The 25,802-nt window shown below is 46.5% G+C and overlaps 1 protein-coding gene across 1 annotated transcript in view; it reads left to right on the top strand.

Moving 5' to 3' along the window:
• NPTN (neuroplastin) overlaps window positions 1-25,802 on the top strand; it is a 92,083-nt gene that overhangs the window by 53,542 nt on the left and 12,739 nt on the right. Inside the window, exon 5 of the mRNA XM_067543188.1 lies at window positions 23,282-23,415. Within this exon, the coding sequence (XP_067399289.1) occupies window positions 23,282-23,415 (134 nt within the window). The remainder of the gene's footprint in view (window positions 1-23,281; window positions 23,416-25,802) is intronic.

Genomic DNA, 25,802 nt, shown 5'->3' with positions numbered 1-25,802 from the left:
CCTGCAGCTTGGTACCCATGAGGCTATAGGCTTCTCAGATACTGGTACTGCCAGTAAATCTAATGACCAGAAGAGCACAGGCTCAGGGACATCAGTACTGTCAAGGGAAAGGAGTGGTAGAGAGCTGCTTAGCTCAATTAAAACAGCACTGCCGGAGACAAGAGCCTCAGTACCGAGCACTTCAACAACACAAAAGATGAGGGCACCATCTTCTGGCCACTCATTGGAACACAGAAAACTGCAAGTACTGTTGGCTCCCTCTACATCAAAGGCCCCCTCTCAGCAGGCCTTAACGGTACCGATTGCTATCACAATATCACAGGAATTCCATTTCTCCAAAGACCTGTTGGTATCAGAAACGCTGGAATCCCCAATACAACTGTAGTGCCAACTACATATGTCCCCTGAATTCCCTACGGTACCGAGATAATCACCATCAGTTTCCTTGACTGTTCCATCTCTATTGAGAAACTAGGATCAGGATGACATATTCAGTCTCAGTGGAAAGCTCCCTAGGACAACATCAAGGGACTAGTCACCCAGAAACAGTCTGAGCCACAGTACCACCGAGACAAAGCCCACCCACTTGGTATGGACACCCTTGGGTGCCACTAACCAACCCTTTTGCATCACTCCAGTGGCCATACTGGGACTCATGGGCAGCCTACAGACACCTGTTCTCTAATACTTTGAGCGTTTCACATCAGAAAAGAGGAAGATTATCTCCCTCAACTTCCCTTTCTAGACCGCCTGATCCTCAGAAGGAGACTTTTGAGGTACAGGAAACAAGACTAGACCAGGAGATTACTCCAGCAACAAATGTCTCCTCATCCTCTCCTGACAAAGCTGTTGTTGCCTCCTCCACCAACCATGGGAGACTATTTCAAACCATTCCAGGACCCTACTAAGAGAGTAGTGGACTCAGGTTCTCCTCATAGTGAAGGAGTTGCAACACAAGCTGCGTGACATCCTGCATACTTCGTCATCCGCTCGTATTGCACTCCCTATCAACGAGGCCCAGCAAAAACCATCTGGCAAACACCAGCCATGATACCGCCTACATGCAAAAGGGCAGATAAAAAATAACGAGGAGAGCTTTGTGACTTCATCTTTCCAGTCTCCCAAAAGAAGTCCACTGTGGAGGACTTTCAATTCAAAAGATCCAAATTGTTCATGGAAAAAACAGATGAATCCCTCCACACATGAAAAGACTCGAGAGCCACATTGTGTTCTCTGAGGATTCATACACCTCCACAGGAAAGGAAATACAATAAATCTCAGACGTCATAAAGATCCTGGTCTGCTTAGTTCCCTCCACTCCAAAGATGCTACAAACCCCAGCGGAAAAGGCAACGACTACAAAAACAAAAACTGATAGCTCCCTCCAACCTCAACTTCACCACCATCAATGTTAAAACACCAGTTTTTCGATGCATTGGCCGAGGCCCCAAGCTACCACTCCTACCATCACTTGCTGCAAAAATCAGATCTACATCCTTTCAGTGACTGCTTGATTCTTTTTTTTGGCAAAACTGGAAGTGCATAACTACAGACAGGTGGGTTCTGGCTATTCAAGAGATATTCAGTCCACTTTACTTCCCTCCCTTCTGCCTCTTCAGGGACCCTTCTCAAACTGTCTCCTAAACCTGAGTGCTATAGAGAAGGGAAGGGTTTCTATTTCAAATATTTCCTAATACTGAAAAAGCACGGTGGATGGAGACCCATTCTGGATCTGAGAACATTCAACAGATATGTAAAGACATAATTCAATATGGTCACTCTGGCAGCAATAATCACATCTCTGGACTAGGAAGACTGGTTCTCAGCCCTTGACCTACAAGATGCTTATTTTCATATCATGATCCACCCATATCACAGGAGGTTTCTAAGATTCAACCTGGATCAAGACCAATTTCAATACAAAATGCTTCCATTTGGCTTATCTGCACCCTGAGTGTTCTCGAAGGTCTTTTCTGTGGTAGCAGCACATCTTGGCAAACTAGGAATTATGATTTTTCCATATCTAGACGACTGCCTACTCCTTTGACGCCTTGTCAGCCACGCAAAAAACTATAGATCTATTCATGCAGTTGGGACAAAAGCTAAACATTCAAAAGTCGACTCTGACTCCAGTACAATATCTAGGATTCAGAGGAGCCTATCTAGACGAAATAAATACCAAAGCCTTCCTTCCACTACACGGGTTCAGCACTTTAACCAACTTAGGGTATGTCTATAGTGACGGCAGCAAAGTCGCCGCCATCAGATCGACCTGTCTGCATTGATTGAGCGATCAGTGAAGACCCGCTCAATTGATCCAGAAGTCAGTGCTGGTAAACCACCCCCTTAAGTGGCATAACGCTGCATCAACGGGAACACGGTTCCTGTCGGCGAAGTGCAGTGAAGACACCGCGCAGAAAGGAAGCACAGCAGTCGATGGGAGTTACGCAAGCCACTCATATCTTGCTCATATCTTGCGTAACTCCCATTGACTGCCGCTGAATCACCAGGTAAGCATAGACCTGGGCTTAATCTCCAGAATCTAGCACAACTCCCAGACCTTGACCAGAAATTGCCTTCAGCTACTGGGGCACATGGTGGCAAGCACCTTTGTAATAAGTCACAAGAGTCTACATGCGTTGTCTTCAAGCATGGCTCAAAATGCTATATGCACTGAACAGAGACAGATTGAGCAAACTGCTGTTGATGCCCTTGACAATCAAAAACTCTCCTGAATGGTGGAAAGACCTGCAGAACGTCTGCTCAGGAGTTCCCTTCACTCAATCACTTCCAACATTTATCCTGATAACAGACTATCTCTTTGGGGCTGGGGAGCTCATCTAGGCAACCATATGGTTCAAGGTAAATGGTCCCCCTTTGAATCTACACTGCATATCAATCTGCTAGGGCTCAGATCAGTTACGAATACCAGTTCACATTTCCTATCACTGATGAAAGGCAAACATATAAAGATTAAGACATAACATAGCATGTATGTTTTACATAAATTACCAGGGAGGAGCAAGATCATTTTCCCTTTGTACCAAGGCAGTGAAAGTATGGAATTGGTGCATTCTAAACAGCATAAACATCTCAACAGCCTACCTTCCGGGCATACAGAACACCACAGTGAACACTCAGCAGGAATTTTTCTCAGGGGCATGAATGGGAAATAGACCCTGCTATTCTTCTCCACAGCATATTTCTGCATTGAGAAATAGACTTATTTGCTATAGCCAAAAACAAGAAATGTTCCCAGTTCTGATCCAGAACAGGACCGGGTCATCATTCTTTCAGAGATGCCTTTCTTTTTTCACTGGAACACCAGTCTCCTTTACACCTTTCCTCCAATTCCTCTAATATCAAAGGTTCTGCTCAAGATAAGAACAGAAAGAGCAAGGGTTATTCTCCTAGTTCCCACATGGCCAAGATAAACGTGGTTTCCATACCTTACTCAGTTTGCGATGTGCCCATCAATCACTCTTCAGCACCTTCCTCACCTCCTTTCTCAGAACACAGGACAGATCTATCACCCACACTCTCAGATTCTCTGACTCAAGGCATGGCTCCTCGATGGTTCCAAAGCATAGAGATGTCCTGTTCAGAGGACGTGAAAGAGATTCTAATGCATAGCAGAAAAATAAGTTGTCACACACATATCCAGAAGTGGAAAAGATTCCAACTCTGATGTGATTCAAAACACGTTACCCCCACATCCTCTCCCCTCCCACTGGTGTTAGACGATAGCCTAGATCTAAAAAAAGTCAGGATTATCTTCAAGTTCAGTAAAGGTGCATCTTCTATCATAAGACAGACTCCATATTTGCTCATCCTACTACAAAAAGATTTCTCAAGCCTGAACCAGTACCCTCTTCCCACAAATCAGATGTTCTACACCAACATGGGATCTCAGCCTTGTCCTCAAGTGCCTTACAAGGTCTCCTTTTGATCCCCTAGCCACATGCTCACTTACACATCTATCTATAAAAACGGCATTCTTAGTAGCTGTCACCTTGGCTCAGAGGATTGGAGAAATAGGGGCTCTACTGATGCATCCCTCCTTTACTGTTTTTTTCAGAGATAAGATTACATTGCAACCACTCCTCAAATTCCTCCTGAAAATATCGTCCATCTTCCATATAAAACAGCTTATCCACCTCCCAGCCTTCTTGCCTAAGCCACACCAGGACAAGAGAGAGGCAATATTACATATACCTGATGTCAGGAGAGCGCTGCCTTTCTATTTGGATAGAACTAAACCTTTCAGAAAATCTCCATTAGTGTTCCTCAACGACCAGTCTGTGGATTGGAGCCCGTCCCTGAGATCTTCCGGACACAGTTTAGGAAGGCTGCAAGGCTGTCCCGGGTATCAAAAAGGTTGAGAAACATTGTCCTGTACTATTCCTTTCTACTGCAGAGAGATCTAAAGGATCCTCAGTCTCTAAGCAAAGACTCTCTAGATCAGAGGTCGGCAACCTGTGGCACATGTGCCAAAGGTGACATGCACAATGATTTTGAGTGGCACGCTGCACCACTCCCAGCCCCAAACAGGGTCACGTGGCAGCTGCTCCCTGCTTCCGGCCCGGCAGTGCCCGGGCTGGAGCCGATGCAAAGCAGGTGGGGATGGGAGGGGCTGCCGTGTGGCCCTGCTTTGCGCTGGGAGCGCCGTGGCTCTGGTCAGCAGGGCACTGCTGGGCCAAGACCGGAAGTGAGAAGCAGCCACTGCACGTCCCTGCTTAGGACCTGGAGTAGCTCCTGGCCAGGGCCAGTGGTGTGCCAAACCGGCCGGCCCTCAACTTCCTGGCCCCTTGTCCACCCCAGCGCTGGGTGGGGACTCTGGATGCACAGGGGTCAGGCAACCTTCCCCCTACTTTCCTGCCCCTCCACCCCGCAGTGGGGGGGAAGGGAGAGAGCAGGAAATGGGCCACAGACACTCCCTCTCCCCCCGCCACTAAACACCCAATAAGTCAGGGTGCTGGGCCCACGGCATGTGGGAGAGAGGCGGGGGAAGACTTGGCACGCCCCTTCCCAAAGGTTGCCGACCCCTGCTCTAGATGGATATTGGGCTGTATTACCTATTGCTATCATACCCACAATCTCCAGCCTCCATCTAGAGTTAAAACTCATTCCACAAGATCTCTTTCCACCTCTGTAGCTTTCTTCAAAAATGTTCCCATCACAGAAATATGCAGAGCAGCAACTTGGGCATCTGCTCATACTTTTACTGAACATTATGCGATTGCCCATGACTCAGCATCTGATATCGTATTTGGCTGCACCATACCATCATCAATATTAGATTCGACTCCGAAGCCCCACCCCTCCATCAGGTACTGCTGTACAGTGGAGCAGCCATAGGGACACTTCTCAAAGAAGAAGAGGTTACTCACCTTCTGGTTCTTCAAGGTGTGTTCCCCTTTGGGTGCTCCACTGTCCATCCTCTTCCCCTCTGCTTTGGCATGAGCTCTGTGATAGAGCAGGAACTGAGGGCAGTTTGCCCGTGCAGCATTAGATAGTCTCAAGGCAAAGCATAAGATTGGGAGAGCACATGTGTAGGCTCAATGGACCTTGCTACCTAAAATCTCCAGTGTGAGGCACACAGATGTGGGTGCACATACAGTGGAGCACTTATAGGGGGACACATCTCAAAGAACCACAGTTACTGCATAAGGTGAGTAACTCTTTTGAGCAGGACCTCTGCTTAATACAGCACTTATGACTTGTCTTCAGTTTTTTGAAGCTGTGGCAGGGGTAATTACTAAATTTGAATAAGCATATTTACTTAAGCTGTAATAGCCATTTATAAATACAAAAATATAGACATTTTCTTGGCTAGTACCTGTCACTGAGGATATTTATTTTGAATGCAGAGCCGCCCCTGCCACTGCGGCGCCCTACTCCAGGACTGTCGCAAAGTCTGCCGCTTGGTCCTGCGGCAACTCTTCTGTGAATCTGCGCATAGAGGTCCAGAGGTTCAGGTTATAGCGGCCGAGGAGCGCTTGATGGTTTGCGAACCTCAACTGCAAGGCCCCGGTGGAGTAGACCTTGCAGCCAAACAGGTCTAGTTTTTTGTTATCTTTATTTTTGGGTGTGTTGCCTGGGCCACCTTGTCTATCCCTTTGGTTGGCAGTGTCAGCCACTAGGGCCTGGGGGCTGGGTGAGTGTAGAGGAATTCAAACCCCTCGGATGAAACATAGTATTTTTTCTCGGTGCCCTTGGAGGTGGGGGAAACCGAGGCGGGTTTGCCAGAGAGCCTTGGCCAGCTTAAGGACTCTCTCGTGAACCAGCAGAGTCACTCTGGATGGTCCTGCCAATCCAGCCACCCCACATCAGAGAGCTCCTTCAGTTCTGTATTGAGGTTGCTGGCCACCCTCTTAAGGAGCTCTTGATGGGCTTTAAAGTCCGGTAGGGGTGCCCTATGGTCCCTGGCGGTCGCCTTGTCAGGGGAGGAGGAGGAGGAGGATGATTGTGGGAGGGGCCCCATGGAGGGTCCCTCCTCAGGGTTCGATTCCTCCGCCAAGGAATGGTCCTTCGCCAGCTGGCTAGGTGGGGGGAGTACCAGGTGTGTCACTGACAATGGAACAGAGACAATAAGTACCCTGTCCCATCTGCACCCCCCATGGCCCTCAGTATGGCCACTGCCATGGACCTTGGGGCCACCCCGGTGCTGGTATCGGTGCCAGCTGCGGCGCTTCTGGGCAGTGTGTGCCCTTGCGGGACCCTGAGCCGCTAGAGCGGTGCTGGTGGTGCCTGCGGCTCCTGTCCATTTTCATCGGGGACCTGCTCCTTGACCTTGTTGGCGTCGTTGTGGAGTGCCGGTGCCATTGCGAACGGTGCTGATGGGGAGGCGTACAGCTTGCCGAGATGGAGGACGACCTCCGTCTCGGAGCCGAGGTTTTCTGGCATAGTTTCCCGTTTGGAGACCGGGAGCAGTGTACCGTCCATGCCTCCTCGGTGCCGAGCCCGACTTCGAGGAATGTGACCGGCGACACGGTGCAGTGGTTTGCACCGTCGGTGCAGAGTCCTTCAGCACCGGGATCCGCGCCGGACTCCATTCCGGGGATCGGGACCAGTGCCGTCCATGTCTCCTTGGTGCCAAGCCCGACTCCAAGGGACACGATCGGCGATGATGCATGGTGGGCTGTGTCATTGGTGCCAATTCCTCTGGCACTGGGATCTGCGCTGGACTCCATTCCGGGGATCAAGACCAATGCCGGGGTGACGAGGGACTCAGTGCACGTTGCGCGAGGCGGAACTGGAGCGGCATCGCCTCGAGCGTGAAACCCCCGGTGCCGTGGGCCTTCCTTTGTGCTGTGGTGCGGAGGAGCTCGACGACCCGGAGTCAGAGCTGCGAGGGGAGTCGGCATGCTCTACCCTCTCTGACCATCTGGGGGGAGACTTGGACTGCGGTCTTGACCACCCACCAGAGGCACCCAGAGCGAATTTACCTCGAGATGCCGGTCCCTGCACCCGCGGCCAAGGGGGAGACGAAGGTGTGGGCATGGCCATCAGGGCGCGTGCGTCCTGGAATGTCTCTGGCGTCGACGATCCTTGCTCCCCCACCCCCAAGAGTCGGGGGAGGCTCCCTGCATGGAGATGCAGGTGCCAGAGTGAGCTCAACGGCTCATGGCTCGTGCATCTCCTGACTCTCTCCCCAGGCCACGCAGGTGGTGCGGGGGAGTCCTGGCGCTCGGTGCCATGGCACTTTTTTCTTCGGCACCGGTGACTAGTGACGGGTCGACTCCGGTGCCGGTGGGGCGCTCCGCACCGAGGAGATGCTCGGTGTCGCAGGAGAACGTGCCGATTCAGAGTCCGGGCAGAGCGCCAACTCCATCAGGATGGCCTTCAAGCGAGCGTCCCGTTCTTTCTGGGTCCTCGGATTAAAGGCTTTGCAAATCCTGCACTTGTCCTTCCTGTGCTGTTCTCCCAAACATTGGAGGCAGCGCTCATGAGGGTCACTCACGGGGGAAGGCTTTGCCGCAACCGGCGCAGGACTTAAAACCGGTTGAGCCAGACATGGCCCAACCGTAAGCCTCTAAGGGCTTCTTTGCTAAACTATCTACACTTAATTAGTTGTTAACTTTCTAAATACTTAACTATACAAAGAACAAGATCAGTTCAAATGGGGAATGCTACTTGCTGTACGCAAGAGGCAGGAGACGTTCCAGTAACCATCACGGGTGGAAAGAAGGAACTGAGGGCCCGCAGGATCGGCGGTGCCTCATATACTGCGGCATGAGCGCGGTACTCCAGGGGGCGCCGGAGCCGACCCTATGGGGCTTGCTAAGGGGAAAAAAGTTCCAGGAACCAGTGCACGGTGACACATGCTCGCCTATATTGGAATGGATATGAGCAGTCACTTGAAGTAGAACCCACTTTTTCAATTACCCGATAATACTGATACATTCCTTCCTTTGAGCTTTATAAATAGTTTAAATTATACTCTCAAAGATGGGGGAAAATGGGTAAATCTTAAGGAACAACTAATAGTAGCAACTTCTTACATAATGTCCTGAAATATTACTAGTGCCTTTCAAAAATAATTGCAAAAAGTCACTTTTCAGAGGCGTTTTGTTTAACTTTTTACATAATGTCCCTGAGCCATCCAAAAACATACAGGCTGATTACCAAAAAAAGGTTGTGTCCAGTTCACATGAATCAAGTTACGTTTCAACTCCACGGCTGATTTTTGAAAAAAATTAACATGTTTACATGCTCTGGTGTTAGTCTTTTGCACAGACGATTAACAGTAAGGCCAGCGTTGGAAAACACACATTCTGTGTGATGATCCTGGAATGCATAGCTAACCTTTTGCCAGCTTTCCAATCCTTGGAAAACGCTGTGCAGTGACTTCCCACCACTCCAATGGACCGCATTCCAATGAAGGACAAGGCTCCCTGAAGTAATTTTCTAGTTCATTTTCCACTGTATTCTCCTCCTTCTTCTTCTCAGTATAATCTTCACTTAAAAGCATTACTGTTGCACTCTTGTCAGTTTCATGGATTTTTTTTCCGGTGCTGACACTATCTTCAGCTCATCTGGTTCAGCATTTCTCGGTTCAGCCACAGCATTTGGAGGTTCTTCTATTTTTAACATGGATGCAAGTTGCAGAGTCTTTGATTTAGTAGCAATCTGTAGGACAGGTGAAAGAAACCACATGTGTGTATGGCGTGGATCTAACAAGGAGGCAATAAGTGCAGATAAGGCAGTTAAGGCAGAATCGTTGTGTTTCATGCAATGCTCCAGAGAGCAATGAACTTGAAATCAGCTTTGAAACTTGAACCTTGAAATCAGCTTTTGAGGTGAGTTTGGATAAGACTGTTGCAAATTGGATAAATATTTGAAATTGAAACTGACTGTTCAGCAGACATGGCAGTTGTAGCACATTTTAAAGTGTAGAGTAGTGGTAAGATATCTTCTGTTAATTGCTAGTGCTCATCTTGCAGCTGAAGTGTTCAGGAATCAGATAGTTTTGTTACAGAGCTATTATAACCTACCTTTGCTCACTGAGTCTTTCAAACATGTCATATTTCGAATTCCAGCGTGTTTTACACGACTGGATCAGACGATGTCGCTTAACCTGAAGCTGTGTTTTTCTTTCCAGTGCTTTTGCAGCCATGGTGCTATGGTGGAAGTATGCAACTAGTCTACTTGCAGCTGCAGCAGCACATTCCACACCACTTGAAGAAAACCCATCATTTATGGTTAGCTGCAAAGTATGGACAAAACAATGAACAGATTCCCATATAATATACGTCAGTGTGTTAGTGAGCACAATGTCATTTGCATTCTCATGCACGCACACCAAGACACTGTGTGCCAGACCCCATTTTTCCACTGTAGTGTTTAATTTTCCAGCAAGGTTTTCTGCTGTATGTCGTTCTGCCATGCTTTCGGTTTGTAGAACTGTGGATTGAAGCTTCCAATTTTCAATATAATGGCAAGTGACAGTCATATAGATTTCTGTAGTTAATGCTGTCCAGTAGTCGATGGTGAAAGCTACTTTAATGGCGTTTTCCAATTTTTCCCGAAGACTTCACAGCACTTCTCTAGTCACGCAATTACTATCTGTCTCACAGGTACATGGTATTCAGGTTCCACAAAATTCATCAATGCACAAATACCTGTGCCTTCAATGACACTTATAGGCAGCATATCTGCAGAGATCATTTCCTTTAGTTTTTCATCATGTTGTGCATTGTATTTTCTTGACCTGCCAGGAACAAATGCTGTTAGTATTTTTTGATTGGGGGGGGCTTCTTTTTCACATGAAACAGGGGGGTGTCTCAGCTTCAAATGGTTCAGCTGTTTGCATACCTCAGCTCTGTAGTTTAACGGTGTCTTCTGTTTTTCTGAAATAATTCCAGGCATTACTCCTTTTTTGATTGCTCCATCTTCAAATTGTGGGTATGTTCATGCCATTTACTGCTCTGGAAAAGTAGTTGCCAAAAATCACCATAACCTACTTGATGTTATTTGAACTTTGAAGGTTTAATACTACCAAACTGTGACGTCAGTTCCATAATGGTCTTAACAGTGTGGAAGCGGAACCTAGTTTCACAATACATACACTATGAAATATAGAAAAATATACAGGCAAGGAAATAAGGCCCACAGAAAACAATGACACTTAAGTTAAAACCCAGTTCTCACAACATAATTGCTACGTATTTGCTGGCATCTTTAATGTGCATATTAGGTAACGTTTCCTGCACTAAACAGTAAGACCAATACTTTCTGGTTAACTAATTAACCATTTGATGTTTTACATCCCTACCTGCAATCTTTGGAAACTGATTTGTTCTGCTTGTCCCAATCCTCTCAGCACAAGGCCTTAGTGGAACTGCAACAACCAGTTCTAAGAAGGGTCAGGAGTGCCTCTGAAGCAGGCAACAGTTCACAGTTCCCTCTGGACATAAGAGGAGAGGAAATCCATGAGAATCAGAACTGCAAAAGAGAACTTGTAAGATAAGTTGGAAATAGGGGGTAGCAAATCCTTCAGCCCTGCCATCATCACCAGATGGGAAGTGCTTTGTCTGGGGGTCTGGATAAATAAGACTTTTGCTGCCTCCCCCTTCCAATCCCTTCTCCCCCGAATGAACGTTTGATATTTTGGAAGGGAGACCAATTTGAGAGCTCCCTGGCTTTTCCAGTGTTCTCAGGGAATCCGTTTGTCCAATAACAAAAATTCAAAATGCAGTCTCCATTCAGTGCTAGCAGCCATAAATCCAGGAGACTGCTGCTTTGAAGAATGCCTGCTTTCACATCACCCACACTTCAAATGCCCCAGAAGCCCTGAGATTTTCCACATATCTGCACTTCCTGCACTCTCCTTCAGTCCACTTCCAGCCCCAAAGGCCTTCAAGAAAATGAATTGTCATTGCAGCAGCTCTCAGAGGAAGGAGTGTCTAATTCTCTTCCTTGGTGACTGGCTGGTCTGGTTCTGACTTCTAGGAAGCCTGTGCAGCAGTTTCACATTGTCCTGATGGTGAATTAGGAAAAGGCTGGTTTCTTCCCAGACACTGCCGCAGCTTGGAGTGGTGTTAATCATGGCAAACACACATCACACTTTCTCCTGACAAAATCGCCAACCTAGAGGCCCTAATCAATCTTTCAAGCCTCGGCTCAGCGTCCCTTTTGATGTACATGGCCATGACTTGGAACATCTAATTCTCTACCTCAGTGAGAGTGTTTCTATTAGAGGCTATACAGATTGCACTACCCACTTCAGGAGTTTTGAAGTTCACCATTCCATTCAGAAAACAGTCCATCTCAAAAACAAAAGCTACAAATCAGTATCCTGGAGCTCAGGACAAGACAGATTGCCTCTCGAGGTCCTGGAAATTCCCTCAGGCCACATTTTGATCAGGTTGGACAACATGGCTGTACAAGAGTTCCAGAGGGGTAGCCGTGTTAGTCTGTATACAGCAAAAACAACGAGAGTTCTGTAGCACTTTAAAGACTAACAAATTTAAATTAAAATGAAATGAAATTTGTTAGTCTTTTTAAAGTGCTACAGAACTCTCGTTGTTATGGCTGTACAGCTACCCCTGCAAAAGAAATCACACACACACTACTAGGTAGACAAAACATTCTGCCCCATTAGGCTCTAAAAGTGTCACTCCTTGATTCTGTGGGCAGGTTGGCTGAGTCAAAAAACTGCCCATCCAGGAAGTGGTCCTTCTGGCTTTGATCTGGTCAGAGCCTACCTCAGTTGTTCTCTTTATGTTGGGCTTTAGTTTCCAGATACTGCAGCAGAAATAGACCTTAAAGTTAGGGCACATGGGTGGGGGATACAAGTCATTGCATTGATACTTTCCCCTCCCTCATTGCAGTGGGATAAGAAAGGGATAAGTGCTTTAATTTTCATAGTCCGATGACCTTTATAATGGCAGTCATCTCAGCCCTGATTTGCAAACCCAACTACTTCATTTTCAACAAATTAGCTTTTGGAACACTCCACTTGTTTCCCCAGGGTGGCCTCTTTAACTAGGCGAGCTTGCTTCCCAAGTCCTGCTCCAATCCAAAAGCCAGCCAAGCCCTGGTCCACACTCACCTGGCGATTCGGCGGCAGTCGACGGGAGTTACGCAAACTACGCAGAGTAGCTTGCGTAACTCACGTCAACTGCTGTGCTTCCCTTGTGCGCGCTGTCTACACTGCGCTGCGCCAATGGGAACAGCATTCCCATTAACGCAGCGCTACGCTACTCACTGACCGCTCAGTTGATCCGGAAAGATCGAGCTGGCGGCAGCGAATTTGTCACTGTCAGTATAGACGTGGCCTAAGTCAGCCTAGCCTGAACCATCCCTCCCTGTTTGTTCTTGAAGGGTTTCACAAAGGGGAGAGGGTGTCCTAATAGTCTTCTGGCTACATCAGACACTCCCAGTCCATTGTAGGTGTCCCCTATCCAGAGTAGCTTTGAGCTCATTCTGTCACAGCGGTACTACGTCTTGGGCAGAGCAGAAGCACCTCAAGTGAGCTTTTCCAAACCACTTTGCATTCAGTTCATACCTTCTTGAGACACTTTTTTGCTGAACTTCTACATCAGTTGGTGCAGCCTTCATTCAGCAAATACCCATGGCAGCCAGAGGGCTACAACCTTCAGGAGGATATCCATTCACACTAGTAGACTGACTGGTCTCTTTCTCTCCTCCTGAGCTATAGCCTAGACTGCTTAGTTTGTACCATTTCTCTCGCTTGATATGCTCAGAGCTAGTCAGCCATTTGTCCAGATGATGGCAGCCACGTCATAGAAAAAAACAGATTTGTCTTATATCACTAATTGTTTTCTGTGGATGGTGGATACACACCTTAGGGCACTGCAATGGGAGATCAGGCTCAGGGACAAGAGATTATGTAGTGTAGGTTTAACCATATTTCCTTAGCTCTGGAATTTCTCCAGTGGGGAAGCCTCTCTGTATGCTGGGGGGAGCAGGAAATGGGAGCTAGAATCCTGCATCTGGACTGGTTACCACCAGCCTGAATGACACACAAGACTACTTGCTCCATTTGTCCTGATTGGTAGAAACCGAATCATGAAAAACTATTAGCAAGGAAAGAAATCTCCTCTTATTCTTTTGGGATCAAAGGTGGTTGTCCTTAAGTAAGTTCTTTAGATAATAAATAATATTTTAGAATGAGAAACAGAGAAAGGACTTACATTTAAGCTGTATTGTTTTGCTGTGGCATGAAAATGTCTGAGTCCAACTTCATGGCTTTAAAGGAGAACTGTAAAGGATTTTTAAAAAAATGGGCTTCTGTCTCAAAATGGTGCATAAAGAATGGCTGTTTATTTCCTGTTTTCATTTGTCTTGGTAAGATCAGGAAAGTCACGTCCAGGGATGCTTACTAAAATCTCCAAGTTGTTAACTGAAAGAATCAGGGTATGGAAACTTGAACAAAGGCTTTATCCAACATGATAGTTACTGAAGTTAAATAGGTGTTAGTTTGACACTGTATTCTGCAATTGCCTTACCAAAAGTTGAGCCATTGAGGGGCAAAGACTTTTATCCTGATGTCACTGTTTTATTAGTTCTCCACTCAATCTTTTAGCCTAGAAAAGACCAGAATTCTAATGCGGTTGAGGGGAGACTAAAAAATCTTTCAAATCTCCTTTGTGCATAATAAATATGGAAAAGGCATTGGACCCACTCATTTCCTCTGGTAGGTCACCTTTAAGATGCATCAAAAGTATTTTTAGCTTCTTGCTTGACATGTAATTTTCCCATTTAAAAATTCAAAGGGTTATAGGAATCGAGGCATGAATCGAGGAATCTGCACACCAGCTCTTCCCATTTGTCAAACTATGCACAGATATGTGCATACAGCTCCCTTTGGTTCATCGCTCCCCATGAAGACAAATTCCGTCCTCTGGTCAAAAGCAACATTATATGCCTTGTGCTTGGAAGGAAATTTTCTTTCAGGGATCAGTTCTAAACATACCATGTCAGACACCTCTGGTGCTGTGTATTGTGTGGTTGTTAAGATAAATGTTTGAAGATATGGGGTGGGAAAGGGCTTGTACCCAGTTTGTCTTCCTAGGAGAACATTTCTCTCTCTCACTAGATATTTGGTTATTTTCCAGGATACACTGTAAATAGAGAGATGTAATTTCTAACAGAAAATTGGTGCTTGTAATATAAAGAATTTCCTTTTGCTTCAGAATGGCTAAACTAAATTGTTAGTTACAAAATTATTAATATTACGTGAAATATAATTCAAAGTAGCCTTCTTTCTTGTTGGTCTGCTTCCACATTATTTTAATAAGTTCTTCATAAACTGAGTTACTATTTTCCTCTTTCATAATATAGAAATAAAAATAAGATGCATAAATAACGGCACTTTACAAAAATTACCTCTCCGATGTAATGAGCGAGAAAGCAAATAACCCATTTTTATGAATGGGGAAACTGAGGCAAAGCATGTGGTTTGTCCAAGATCACACAGCAAGTCAGTATTGGAGTCGGGATTACAGTTTGGGAGTCCGTGGCTTCCAGTCCCCTGCTTATTCTGCTAAAAACTGCTGTCCAGAAGCTTAAAATCAAATCTAAACCCAGTGTGGAGAAAAACAGCTTCTTTCTATACTTCCCAAACCTCTGCATCACTTCTCTGGCTTTGGACCAGATGTGTGTAAGTTAGTTTAGCTATCAAAGACTGTATTAGAGAGGAATCTTCACCTGGTTAGTCCTGGGTCCAGTACTAGTCGATATTTTCAGTAATGACTTGGATAATGTAATGGAGAATCCTTTTATAAAAATTGCAGATGACCGCACGCTGGGTGGGGCTGCCAGCACTTTGGAGGACAGGATTAGAATTCAAAAGGACCTTGGCAAATTGGAAAGTTGGTCTGAAATTGACCAGATTAAATTCAGTCAAGACAAGTACTGCACTTGTGAGTTTGATTTTTTTCGTCCCTAACTACAAAGTGGGGAATACGTGGGCAGGTGGTAGTGTCTCGCCCTGCTCCAGAAAAGAGCAGGGGAGAAGTCTTCCAGGCAGCCTAGAGTGGCTGCAGAAGCAGTAGCCCATCAGAAGGGCTGCCAGAGCAGCTAGTCGGGGACCAGAAGGGCCTATAAAAAGGAGCAGCAGAGGAAGAGCAAGTTAGTTGTTGCCTGGAGCAGGAAGGGAGGTGACTGAGTTCTTGACTGACTGAAAGAGGTGCAGGACTGAGCTCAAGGAAGGCTGCCGAAGACCAGGGGAGCTAAGGAGGAGCTCCTGGCTGGTTCCAGAGACCGACCAAGGACTGAGCCCAGAACCTAGCCAGAACAAACGAGTGTACCATGATGGGCCCTGCTGGACTGGTTAAAGGCTCAGCCCAGGGAGGGCTGCCGAACAGGACACACCAACTAAGGGTACCGTGATGGGCCCTGTTAGACTGTTAGAGAGCAGTGTCTCCTGTAACTGTCTTCATATATGTTGAGGACTGTTAAAAAGAGCATGCTGATCAGTTGTTCTCCATGTCCAGAGAAGATAGGATAAGAAGTAATGGACTTAATCTGCAGCATGGGAGATTTAGGTTAGATATTAGGAAAAACTAAATAGTTCTGGAAGAGGGTTTCCAAGGGAAGTTGTGGAATCCTTGTCACTGGTGGTTTAAGAACAGGTCGGACATATCAGGAATGGTCTAGGACTTAAACTCTAAGTTTACTTGGTCAGCGTCACTGCAGGGGGCTGGACTAAATGATCTCTGAGGTCCCTTCTAGCCCCACATTTCTATTATTCTATTGCTAATTCCCTGGTCCAGGTGAACCAGTGGTCTTTGCTGTTTAATTGCAATCCACATAGTAAAACACAGTTAGCCAAGATGCTCTGACAGAACAAGTATTGTGTTAATGTCTCAGCCGCAGCTTGAAACCATCTAACATAGGAGGGTCTGGAATATTAATATTCCATATCATGCTCTCTTCGATAGACTGCGTGCTAGAAATAGTTTTTGTCCTAGTGGAATTGGAAATGGCTGCTGTGTAACTAAATCCAGCAATAAAGTAGAATGTATTCTTGTCACTTATGCTCTCTTTGGGAGCCAGCAGATGTCCTCTCCTTAAAGGAATGTAATTATATCCTGACTCTAGAAGAGTTTGAGGTCACCCTGCAGCTGGAGTGACCTAGAAACCCCTCTTCTGCCCCCCTTCCCCTCTTTTTTTCCTAACAGGCTGCTGCTGCTGCAGTAAAAGTGGGCCAGTATTAGCAGTGCTAATTTATTGCACCTTCCTCCTCAGCAAGGCTCTGTCCTGCTTTCCTGCCTGCTGATATATGGCAGTGAAAAGCTCAGTGCTGACAGATGGAGGCTGAGGGAGGTGGCAGTTTAAGCCGATGTATCTTGTTTCTCCATTTCCTAATGGGAGTAATTTACAGTCACTCTCGATAATCCTGTGATGTCAGCTTTGGGACTGTCACCTTGTCACCTGCTAACCTTTCTCTTCTGCTTTTCCCTCCTGCCTGGTCTGTTCCATGAAATGGGATGTAATCCCTGCATCTCATGCTCTTGGTGCACAACACAGGAATGTCACTGGAGCTCACCGTGACGACTTGGCCTTTGCTTAAATTCCCTGTTGCTAGTTCAAGACTAGTGGGGAGGAGGTGGCCTCCGTATCACTTAGGGGACCTATGAATCTTCCCATGCTCCACAGGCCCATGCCTTATGTCAGCCCTTTTTTAGAATTCTGCTAGTGAGAACTGGTGTCCTATCCAGTAGAAGAGACTCCTGCTGAGCAAGAGCCTCCTCCCTGCTGGAGGCTGTGTGGTGTGTCCACAGAGAAGACTGTAAGTGGACCGTGAACTTAGTCTCCCGCATGGCAGTGCAGAGCACTAAAGTAGTTTTTCTTTAGTTGTTTAGACACCCTCAACATGAAAACCCCATTTGTCTTAAAGTTTGGAGCTTATCATCATCTCAGGTAACTGCTAGAATCACTATAACTGAGGGAGAAAAATGTTGGTAACTCTTTTATTTCTTTAGTTTGTTTGCTTTGTGCATGTAACTGTTGTTTGGATATAGTCTGTCTCATGATTTATCCTGTATAATTGATTTTCCCTTGCTGAAGAGCCCACTAAATTGAAATAAGAGATGAAAATCCCTTTTACCATTTTAAAAGATTGTTTTTAAACTCTGATCCTCCTGTTTAAAATGGGGATCTATCAGAAACTTCGAGAATTTTTTTTCATATTACTCAATTAAAAACAACCAACCAACCCAGTTGCCAGTGTTCCTCTGTTAGAGAGTGAACCTCTTTCAGGTAAATCTTTACCTCCTCTAGGGATAGTATCCCATGTCAACTGATGCACTGAACTAATCCTCTACCTACGGTAATAGCAGGGCTCCATTCTTGTTCGGAGGCAGCAGCATGCTCTGGTCATTCAAGAATTTGGGACTGGGAGTCAGGAACTCCTGAGATCTCACCCTGGGTCTGCCACTGAACTTGCTGAGAGGCCTTGAGCCAAGCCATTCATTTGTTTCTCCCATTTTACAGATGGGGAATCTTTGTAGAGCTGTCTGGCTGGCAGGATTAATGCTTGTATTTGGTTTTAATGAGAAGTACTATGTAAGTGCAAGAGACCTGGTGACCTCCCTCTCTGGATGGGAGTGTTTGCCTGTGAGGCTGCCCTACCAGTGATAAACTGTTTGGTTTCTTCACTTGAAGGAGATGATAGTTTGGGGTGTTGTAGTGACCTCCTATTTTGTAGTTCAAAGGTCTCTTTTGTTGTGACCCTACTTATAAATAAATTGAATCAATTTGTTCTTCTTTGAGTGCTTGCTCATGTCCATTCCCAAATTAGTAGTACCAGTAGGAACCAACTCCAGCGCCCTCTGCAGCGGTGCGCATATGCACCCCCATATAGTGCCATCGGCTCCCCCTTCCTCTCAGTTCCTTCTTGCCACCAGTGATGGAGCTGGAACATCTCTTGCCTTCGCAAGTCCTCTCGCTATATCTAGTGGTTTATTATTCTAGTTGGAAGTTCATAGTTGATAGTTAATAGTTCAGTTATAGTTTGCTCCAGTTTTGTTAGTCTATTAGTTGCTAGAATCCCAGGGTCGGGGCATGCCCTGTTCCCGAGGATTCAAACCCTGTGCTTTGTGTAAGAAGCCTATGCGGAGGAGCGATCCACATCAAAGTTGTTTAAAGTGTTTAGGAGAAGCACACGTCTGAAAGGTGCAAAATCTGCAGAAGTTTTCGCCCTTGGATGAAGAAAGAGCAGGATATCCGTCTTAACTCCATCCTCCTGGAGTTGTCACATAGACTGGTGTCGGAGCCCGATAGATCCGATTTGGCACCGAGCACGATGGCCTCAGCATGCAGAGCTACTCCAGCTCCTTCTGCTTCATCTCGGCACCGTTCGCCATCCCCGGTGCTGAAGAAGAGGCCAAAGAAGATTCGTATGGAGCAGAGACGCTTCCCTGCAGAAAAACCTAAAGGGGACCAGGCAAGACCTGGGTCGGGCTGCCTTTTCCCTCCGCCTCAGAAGGGTCTCCTGCTATTGTGATCGTCGACCCTGGCACCAGGCCGTCCACTGACTCTGGGTAGCGGTAGAGGCCCTCTCTGCCTAGTGGTGCCATTGACCACGGAGGCTTTCCAAGCCATGAAAGACCTCCTGGTGTTGCCTGTGCCTCCGATGCTGAGGGACGGTAGACCACTCCAAGAGTTAGCACCAGCAATAACGGGCAGCGTTTCGAGGGACAGATGTGCCCGACAGTCCTCTTCTTCAAGGCACCATTCACTGGTGCGCAGGCGGTCCCCAGAGTCGAGACCACCTCTCCGGGTCAGGACGGTACCAGACCGGGCTCCTGACACCGGTCTCTGGATGACTAGCACCGTGCAGAGCACTGCCTCAAAACTCCGGAGCGACAGAGGTCACCAGACTTGCAGCATGTCTCCTCGGCACCGCGGCCTTGCTTGCCTGATCCATATGGGAAACTGAAGGACAAGAGTAAGTTCTGGCACACCCACTGCTTGGGCTCCCCGTACCACTCTTTGGTGCTGGAACAGCGCACTTCGCACAGCACCATGCAATATTCAGGCTCGGCGTCACCATTGCCATCGGATAGCTGTTCATTCTTAGACAGCAAGGAGGTTACTCAAACGAGGCAGACCGCAGCACTGATGCCCGGCTTCCCTATGGCATCGCTGATGGGAGCATGGCCTCAGGGTCAGTGGCCTGGACTGTGGTCCTACTGGTGGGGGTTTCACTGGGGAATCCTGCAGCCTGGTTCTGGAAGAGGAACTTGGGTAACGCAGTCCTCCATTCCATTTGGCACTGCTCTTGGACTCGGAGTCCAACCGTGAGGACTCGTGCGCCTTGAGCCTGGGGCCTTGAGCCCTCCCAGAGCAGTCCATCTGGAGGTAGAAACCTGCATCTTCCAGCGGTGTGGCTTTCCCCAAGTGGACCTCTTTCCCACCAGGGATAAGAATAAAAGTGCACTCGCTTCTGCTCCTGTCTAGGTCTCAGTGTGGGCTCCATCATAGATGCCTTTCTCCTCTCCTGGTCAGAGGGTCTCTTGTACGCATTCCCACTTATACCTCTGATCCACTTGGTTCTCCTGAAGGTGAAGAGAGACAGGACTTGGGTCATTCTTGTAGCACTGGTGTGGCCTCAGCAACATTGGTTTGGGATGCTTCTGGAGTTGGCAGGACCCAGGCGTTAGACCCTGCCACTGCGGTCAGATCTCCTGTGTCAAGAACAGGATTGCCTGCTTCACCTGAAGCTGAGCTCCCTACATCTGATGGCATGGATGCTCCATGACTGAGTCGGGAGAAACTGGCCTGTTCAGCTCAAATTCAGTGTGTGCTCATAAAGAGCAGGGAAACCATCGACCAGATTAGCCTATAGGGCTATGTGGAAGTGCTTTACTTGCTGGGCATCCGAACTTGGCATGTCCCCGACGGAGGCGTCGATCCCCACAATTCTGGAGTATCTGCTCCACCTAAAGCAAGGGGGGTTGGCCTCCTCGTCTGTTAATGTCCATGTTATGGCCATTTTGGCTTTCCACCCCTTGGTGGAAGGTAGAACAGTCGTCTTGCACGAGATCATGGCCAGCTTCCTTAAGGGTTTAGAGAGGCTTTTCCCATCAAGAAGGGAGCCTTCTCCTCAATGGGACTTGAATTTGGACCTCTCCAGACTCACCGGTCTACCCTTCGAACCCATGGCCTTGTGCTCCCTGATGCACCTGTCCTAGAAGGTCACTTTTCTAATGGCTATTACGTCTGTCAGGTAAGTCTTGAAGATAGGGCATTGACATCAGAACCAGCCTAGACTGTGTTCTATATGGACAAGGTCCAGCTGCGCCCACGCCTGGCCTTCTTGCCTCAGGTAGTCTCCCATTTTCACCTTAACCAGGACATCTTTCTACCTGTCTTTTGTCCCAAGCCTCACAACTCCAGTGAAGAGAGACACCTGCACTCTCTCGATGTGAGACGAGCCCATGCGTTTTACATCAACAGGACCAAACCTTTTCATCGTTCGATGCAATTCTTCGTGGCTGTAGCAGACCAAATGAAGGGGCTGCCGGTTTCTTCACAGTGTGTATCAAAATGGATTACAGCCTGCATCCAAATCTATTATGAGTGGGCTGGAGTCATGCTTCTGAGACCTTTGACAGCCCACTCAACAAGAGCCTCATCTGTGGCCTTCCAAGCTCATGTGCCCATCCAGGACATCTGCAGGGCCTCTACCTGGTCATCAGTACAGACCTTCACATCCCACTACGTCTTAACGCAGCAAGCTCAGGACAACGTTGGCTTTGGTAGAGCGGTGCTCCAGGTGTCACATCCATGAACTCCCGCCCGCCTCCAGAGATGCTGCTGGTGAGTCACCTACTTTGGGAATGGACATGAGCAAGCACTCGAAGAAGAAAGAACGGCTATTTACCTGTAACTGTTCTTCGAGATGTGTTGCTCATGTCCATTCCACACCCGCCTGCCTTCCCCTCAGTCGGAGGTCCAGCAAGAAGGAACTGAGAGGGAGGGGGAGCCGATGGCACCGGTATGCGGGCACATACGCACGCCACTGCAGGGGGCGCTAGAGTTGGCTCTTCTAGGTACTACTAGAGGAAAAGTTGTCCGGCACTGGTGCATGTGGCGTGCGCACACACCTAATTTGGGAATGGACATGACCAACACATCTCGAAGAACAACAGTTACAGGTAAGTAACCATTCTTTTTCTTTATCTTCCAAACAGAACTTATGAGAAACCTAACCTGAGAGATGCAGCCCATTTAAATACCAGAAAATGCTCTTTGAGTGATGCAGTGCAAAATAACTCATGCTGAGAACATGAGCTTCTTGTTCTGCCTGAGTATTTTCACAATAAGCTGCATGATGCAATTATTTGCCAGCAAAGGGCAGATTCATCATCTACTGACCAGTTGTTTTGGAGCCCTTGTTTATTCTATTCGCTGGACTGACTTGAATAATCAAATGTATCTAGCTTCTTAAACTAATTTTCAGCTTGCACAGGTGCTGCTGAACACAGATTTCCTACCTTCTCTTCTGTAAGGATGACTATTCGGCTTTCTTTTGTGCAAGGTGGAGAGTGGCAAAGGAAGCCTTGGCACTTGAGTGAGCCCTGGAATAATTTCCAGTGCCTGGAGTCTGTTGCTGGAGCATTTGGCTTGGACTTTGACTGGATTAACAGATCACTGCCTGGTGGTCACATAGCAGGCCATGTGTGACATAATTAGCAGCTAGAAAGCAAATGGCTTTTAAAGGTGGTGGTCACTGCAGCACACCAACCCATCTGCTAAGTGAAGGTTCAGCTCAGGCAGTCCATTGATCCACTGTAATCTCTCAAGGTATTATAGTGCAACAGGCTGTAGTGGCAAAACTGGCAAAGTTAAGGCAACAGCATTATTTATAAACAAATGCATGCTCGCATGGTGTGTTCTGGTGTAAGGGCCGCATTCTGTGTATGCAGTTCCCACGCTTCTCCATGACCTCCCATGGAATGTAGGCTTGTGAGTAGGATGAATGGGAGAAGCCCAAGATAAAGAACAGATTCCTGTGTCTGTAAGCCCTTCTATGCTCTAGGTACCACCACAGGTGAGAGTGAGAAGTCTCTAAATCTTGTCTGCTTCATGTTGGCGGTTAGGATTCTCTTCTCTCCTTTTTCTAAGCTCATCCCTATTATGGTGTAACGAGTCCTCATTTGGGCAGCGTCTAAACAGCAGCCAGGTCTCTATATCTAGCTCTTAAGTCAAATCCAAGATCTTGCTGCAAACCTTGGGAAAATTGCTTTTCAGCTAACTTGGCATGACCTTGAACTCCTGCAAATTAGAGTTCAAAGCAGACTGAATCCATTTAGAATCCCCAGTTATAGATGCTGCACTAAGCGAGAGGCTGTTCTGAGAAATTGTAATCAGTCCCTAAATCGGAAAGCACCTGCAGGACAACTGGAATTGATTTTGTGTGTGATCCTGCCACAGTTGAGATCAGTGGAGGAACTTCAGCCTTTTAGGTCTCTTCCCTTAACAGGGAAGAGGCCTAGTCAGAGGATGGTTGTTATGACTTAGTAGTCCTCAACACTGAGGCTGAGACGATTCCTTCATGTCCTGTCCCTCCTTCCATATCCTCTCTTCCCCTCCTCCCCCTTCAAGCCTGCGCTTCTTAATCAGGGCAGATGTGGGAGTTTATTTTATGAGTTACGTTTTGCAAGTCGGACTTGGCTTGAGAGAGCAGGTGTCCACTTCTCTGGGAATTTTATAGTTTAAATAGCTGTTCAAGCTCTCAGAACTTGAAATACTCACTTTTGAAAGGAATGATTGTAAATACAGAACTTTTTGTGTTTTGTAGCTATTCCTGATATCACTGTCCACAAGCGAAGCGAGAACAAAAATGAAGGGCAGGAGGCAGTCATGTACTGCAAATCTGTGGGCTTCCCTCACCCCGAGTGGGTGTGGCGCAAGAAGGTCAACGGAGTATTTATGGTGAGTGACACCGTAAGGTCAGTATGCAGGCCTGAATTAGCCTGCTGAAGTTTCTGATACAGAGAACTGGAATCCTTATTTATTCCCAGTGTTCGGGCACTCTAATGCCTTGTAACTTCTTTGAAAAACTGAGTTTGTAGGCGGATGGGGTGGGAAAGGGGGCGTCAATTTGAATCTTTGCTGAACTGGAGCTGAAATGATTTCTTTAATAACAAAATAAATAATTCTGCTTACCTTTAAAGTTAGTAGCTGAAATATTGATAGCTTTCTAAAATGGTCTCCTTTGTTTATATTCTCCATTCCTATGCAAGCAAAGCTGCTTGTTAAACTGCTGCTGGGTGTGACCACTGAGTGAACTGCCAAGAACCTGGAAGGATGGTGTAATTTGCAGTGGGTAACTTGAATTGGACACATTCTGAAAGCCTCTTCAAAACTGTGTTTATGGATTCTAAGAATATCAATTCCAGAAAAAAATCATATCAGCAGTTTCAGTTGCTTTCTTTTTAAGTAAGTTCTTTAGCTAAACTGGAAAGCCAGTCTTCCAATTATAGCATGTAAAGAAATGACCCTTGGCATTCACGTGTGAGAAGCTACAGCTAAGATTAGTCTCTCTCATCTATATTAGAATGCAAGATGAATGTTGATGTCAGTGGCTGCTTTAATCTTATGCGCATTCTGTGCTACTGGACTGTAGGTGCATTTTATTGCAGTGGTGGTGATACAAAAGCAGTAACACAAGCCATTCCATCCTGGATAAAGCATCTCAGCCAAAAAAGTGCACAACAGTCAGTTTTCCCATGATATTTACTAATGTAGATTGATTTTCTTCTTATCATGAAGTTCAGTGTGAGGGTAGCAGTAAGACCTTAGGCAGTCACATTTTCCATGTGCATACTTGTCTCTTGGGCAAAAGATTTGACAACCGGTTGGGATTGTAGATGGTCCTGGCTTTTACACGTCATGTGATCTGCCTGAGAGTCAGAAAAATGCTTGTAAGTAGAGAATATTATGATATACTTTTAATGGAATGGATTTGTTCTCTTAAGTGAAAACTGCCCAACTGTCTACTTTGATGGTGAAAGCCACATTAATTATGTCTTAGAAAAACCAAAAATGGATACGTTAAGTCCAAGCTGGATGTGGTGCAAACAAGTCCGATGCACCTCAGTCCTAACCTGCATGGTTTCTTGTATTTCTAGTCCTGGGTCCCTTTCCTCACAACTCTACCCTTGCACCTTGACCCTAATCTGCAGCTCTCTGTGTTTGTAGATTTTGTAGCTGACTTTGCAGTGTGGACCGAGTCCCTCTATGGGTTAGATTGAGTCAATACTCACTTCACTTATGACCTAAGTCACACTTGAATTTAGTTCTTTGAGGGAAAAGGCCCAATTCCAAGAGGTTATAATTTTGAGAAACAATCTTGAATGCTGAATGGTGAGATCTTTCATCCCTGGATCTGAGAGTGGGCTTGTGTATACTAGACTCCCTTACTTGGAAATGACTTGGAAATCCTGTCTGCTGTGTATTGACTTCAGTTGAATCTGAACCAAAGGCAACCTAGTAATAGGGTCTATAAATCTTAAAAAGTTAGGTGGAAAAATTATATCCAGCAATTGCATCATAGAACAAAAACTCTCTTACGTAGCCCAGTCTTATGAGCCCAGATATCCAGCTGGGCTACCCTCAGAAGTGACTTGATAAAAATGGCATTGAAAAAATGTGCAGCCTCACATGACTTTCTGATCAAAATGTGTTTTACACCTGCTAGCTTTGCAAACACACCTTCACATCATCGGTAGTAATTTCTGAACCTTAGCTCCAACTGTGCAAGCTTATTGCTTAAGTTAGCAATTGGGACTTGCCATTTCCCCTGATGCACAAGCCAGAAAAGAATTCTACTTACATGATCGTGGCTGTGTTGGTGTTGCAGGATTGACAGTCGTAAAAAGGAGTGGGAAAAATGTAATTTTTGTCATTGTAATGAGCAAGTCTGCTAATTTCAGGTGCCATTTAGGTACAATTTTAGGTGCCATTCCTTTAGAGCAGAATTGCATTTTAAGTGCATTATCTGGAGACTGACTTTAGATTTGTAAATGTTTCGGAGCTTTTTAAGACTGAACATTGGACTCAAGCTCTTCAACAGTCTGAAGTAACCAGTCTCTTTTGCAAGAATCCCTTTACATTTTCCTACCTAGCACAGTACTGAATGGAAACTAAGGGTATGTCTACACTGCAACAGGTGGGAACTGCAGCAGTGAGTCTCATTGCCTCAGGCTGGTATTACAGGGCTAAAAATAGTAGTGTAGATGTTCCCACTTGAGCTGGAGCCCAAGCTCTGAGACCCACTCTGCTCTTGCCAGATTTCAGAGTCCAGCCTCCAGCCTAAG

Source organism: Emydura macquarii, unplaced genomic scaffold, assembly GCF_026122565.2.
Source record: "Emydura macquarii macquarii isolate MOO-44397 ecotype Brisbane River unplaced genomic scaffold, CSIRO-AGI_Emac_v2 contig_799, whole genome shotgun sequence".
NCBI lineage: Eukaryota > Metazoa > Chordata > Testudines > Chelidae > Emydura > Emydura macquarii.
The sequence above is the reverse complement of the archived record's forward strand: the minus strand, read 5'-3'. Positions and strand labels throughout refer to the sequence as shown.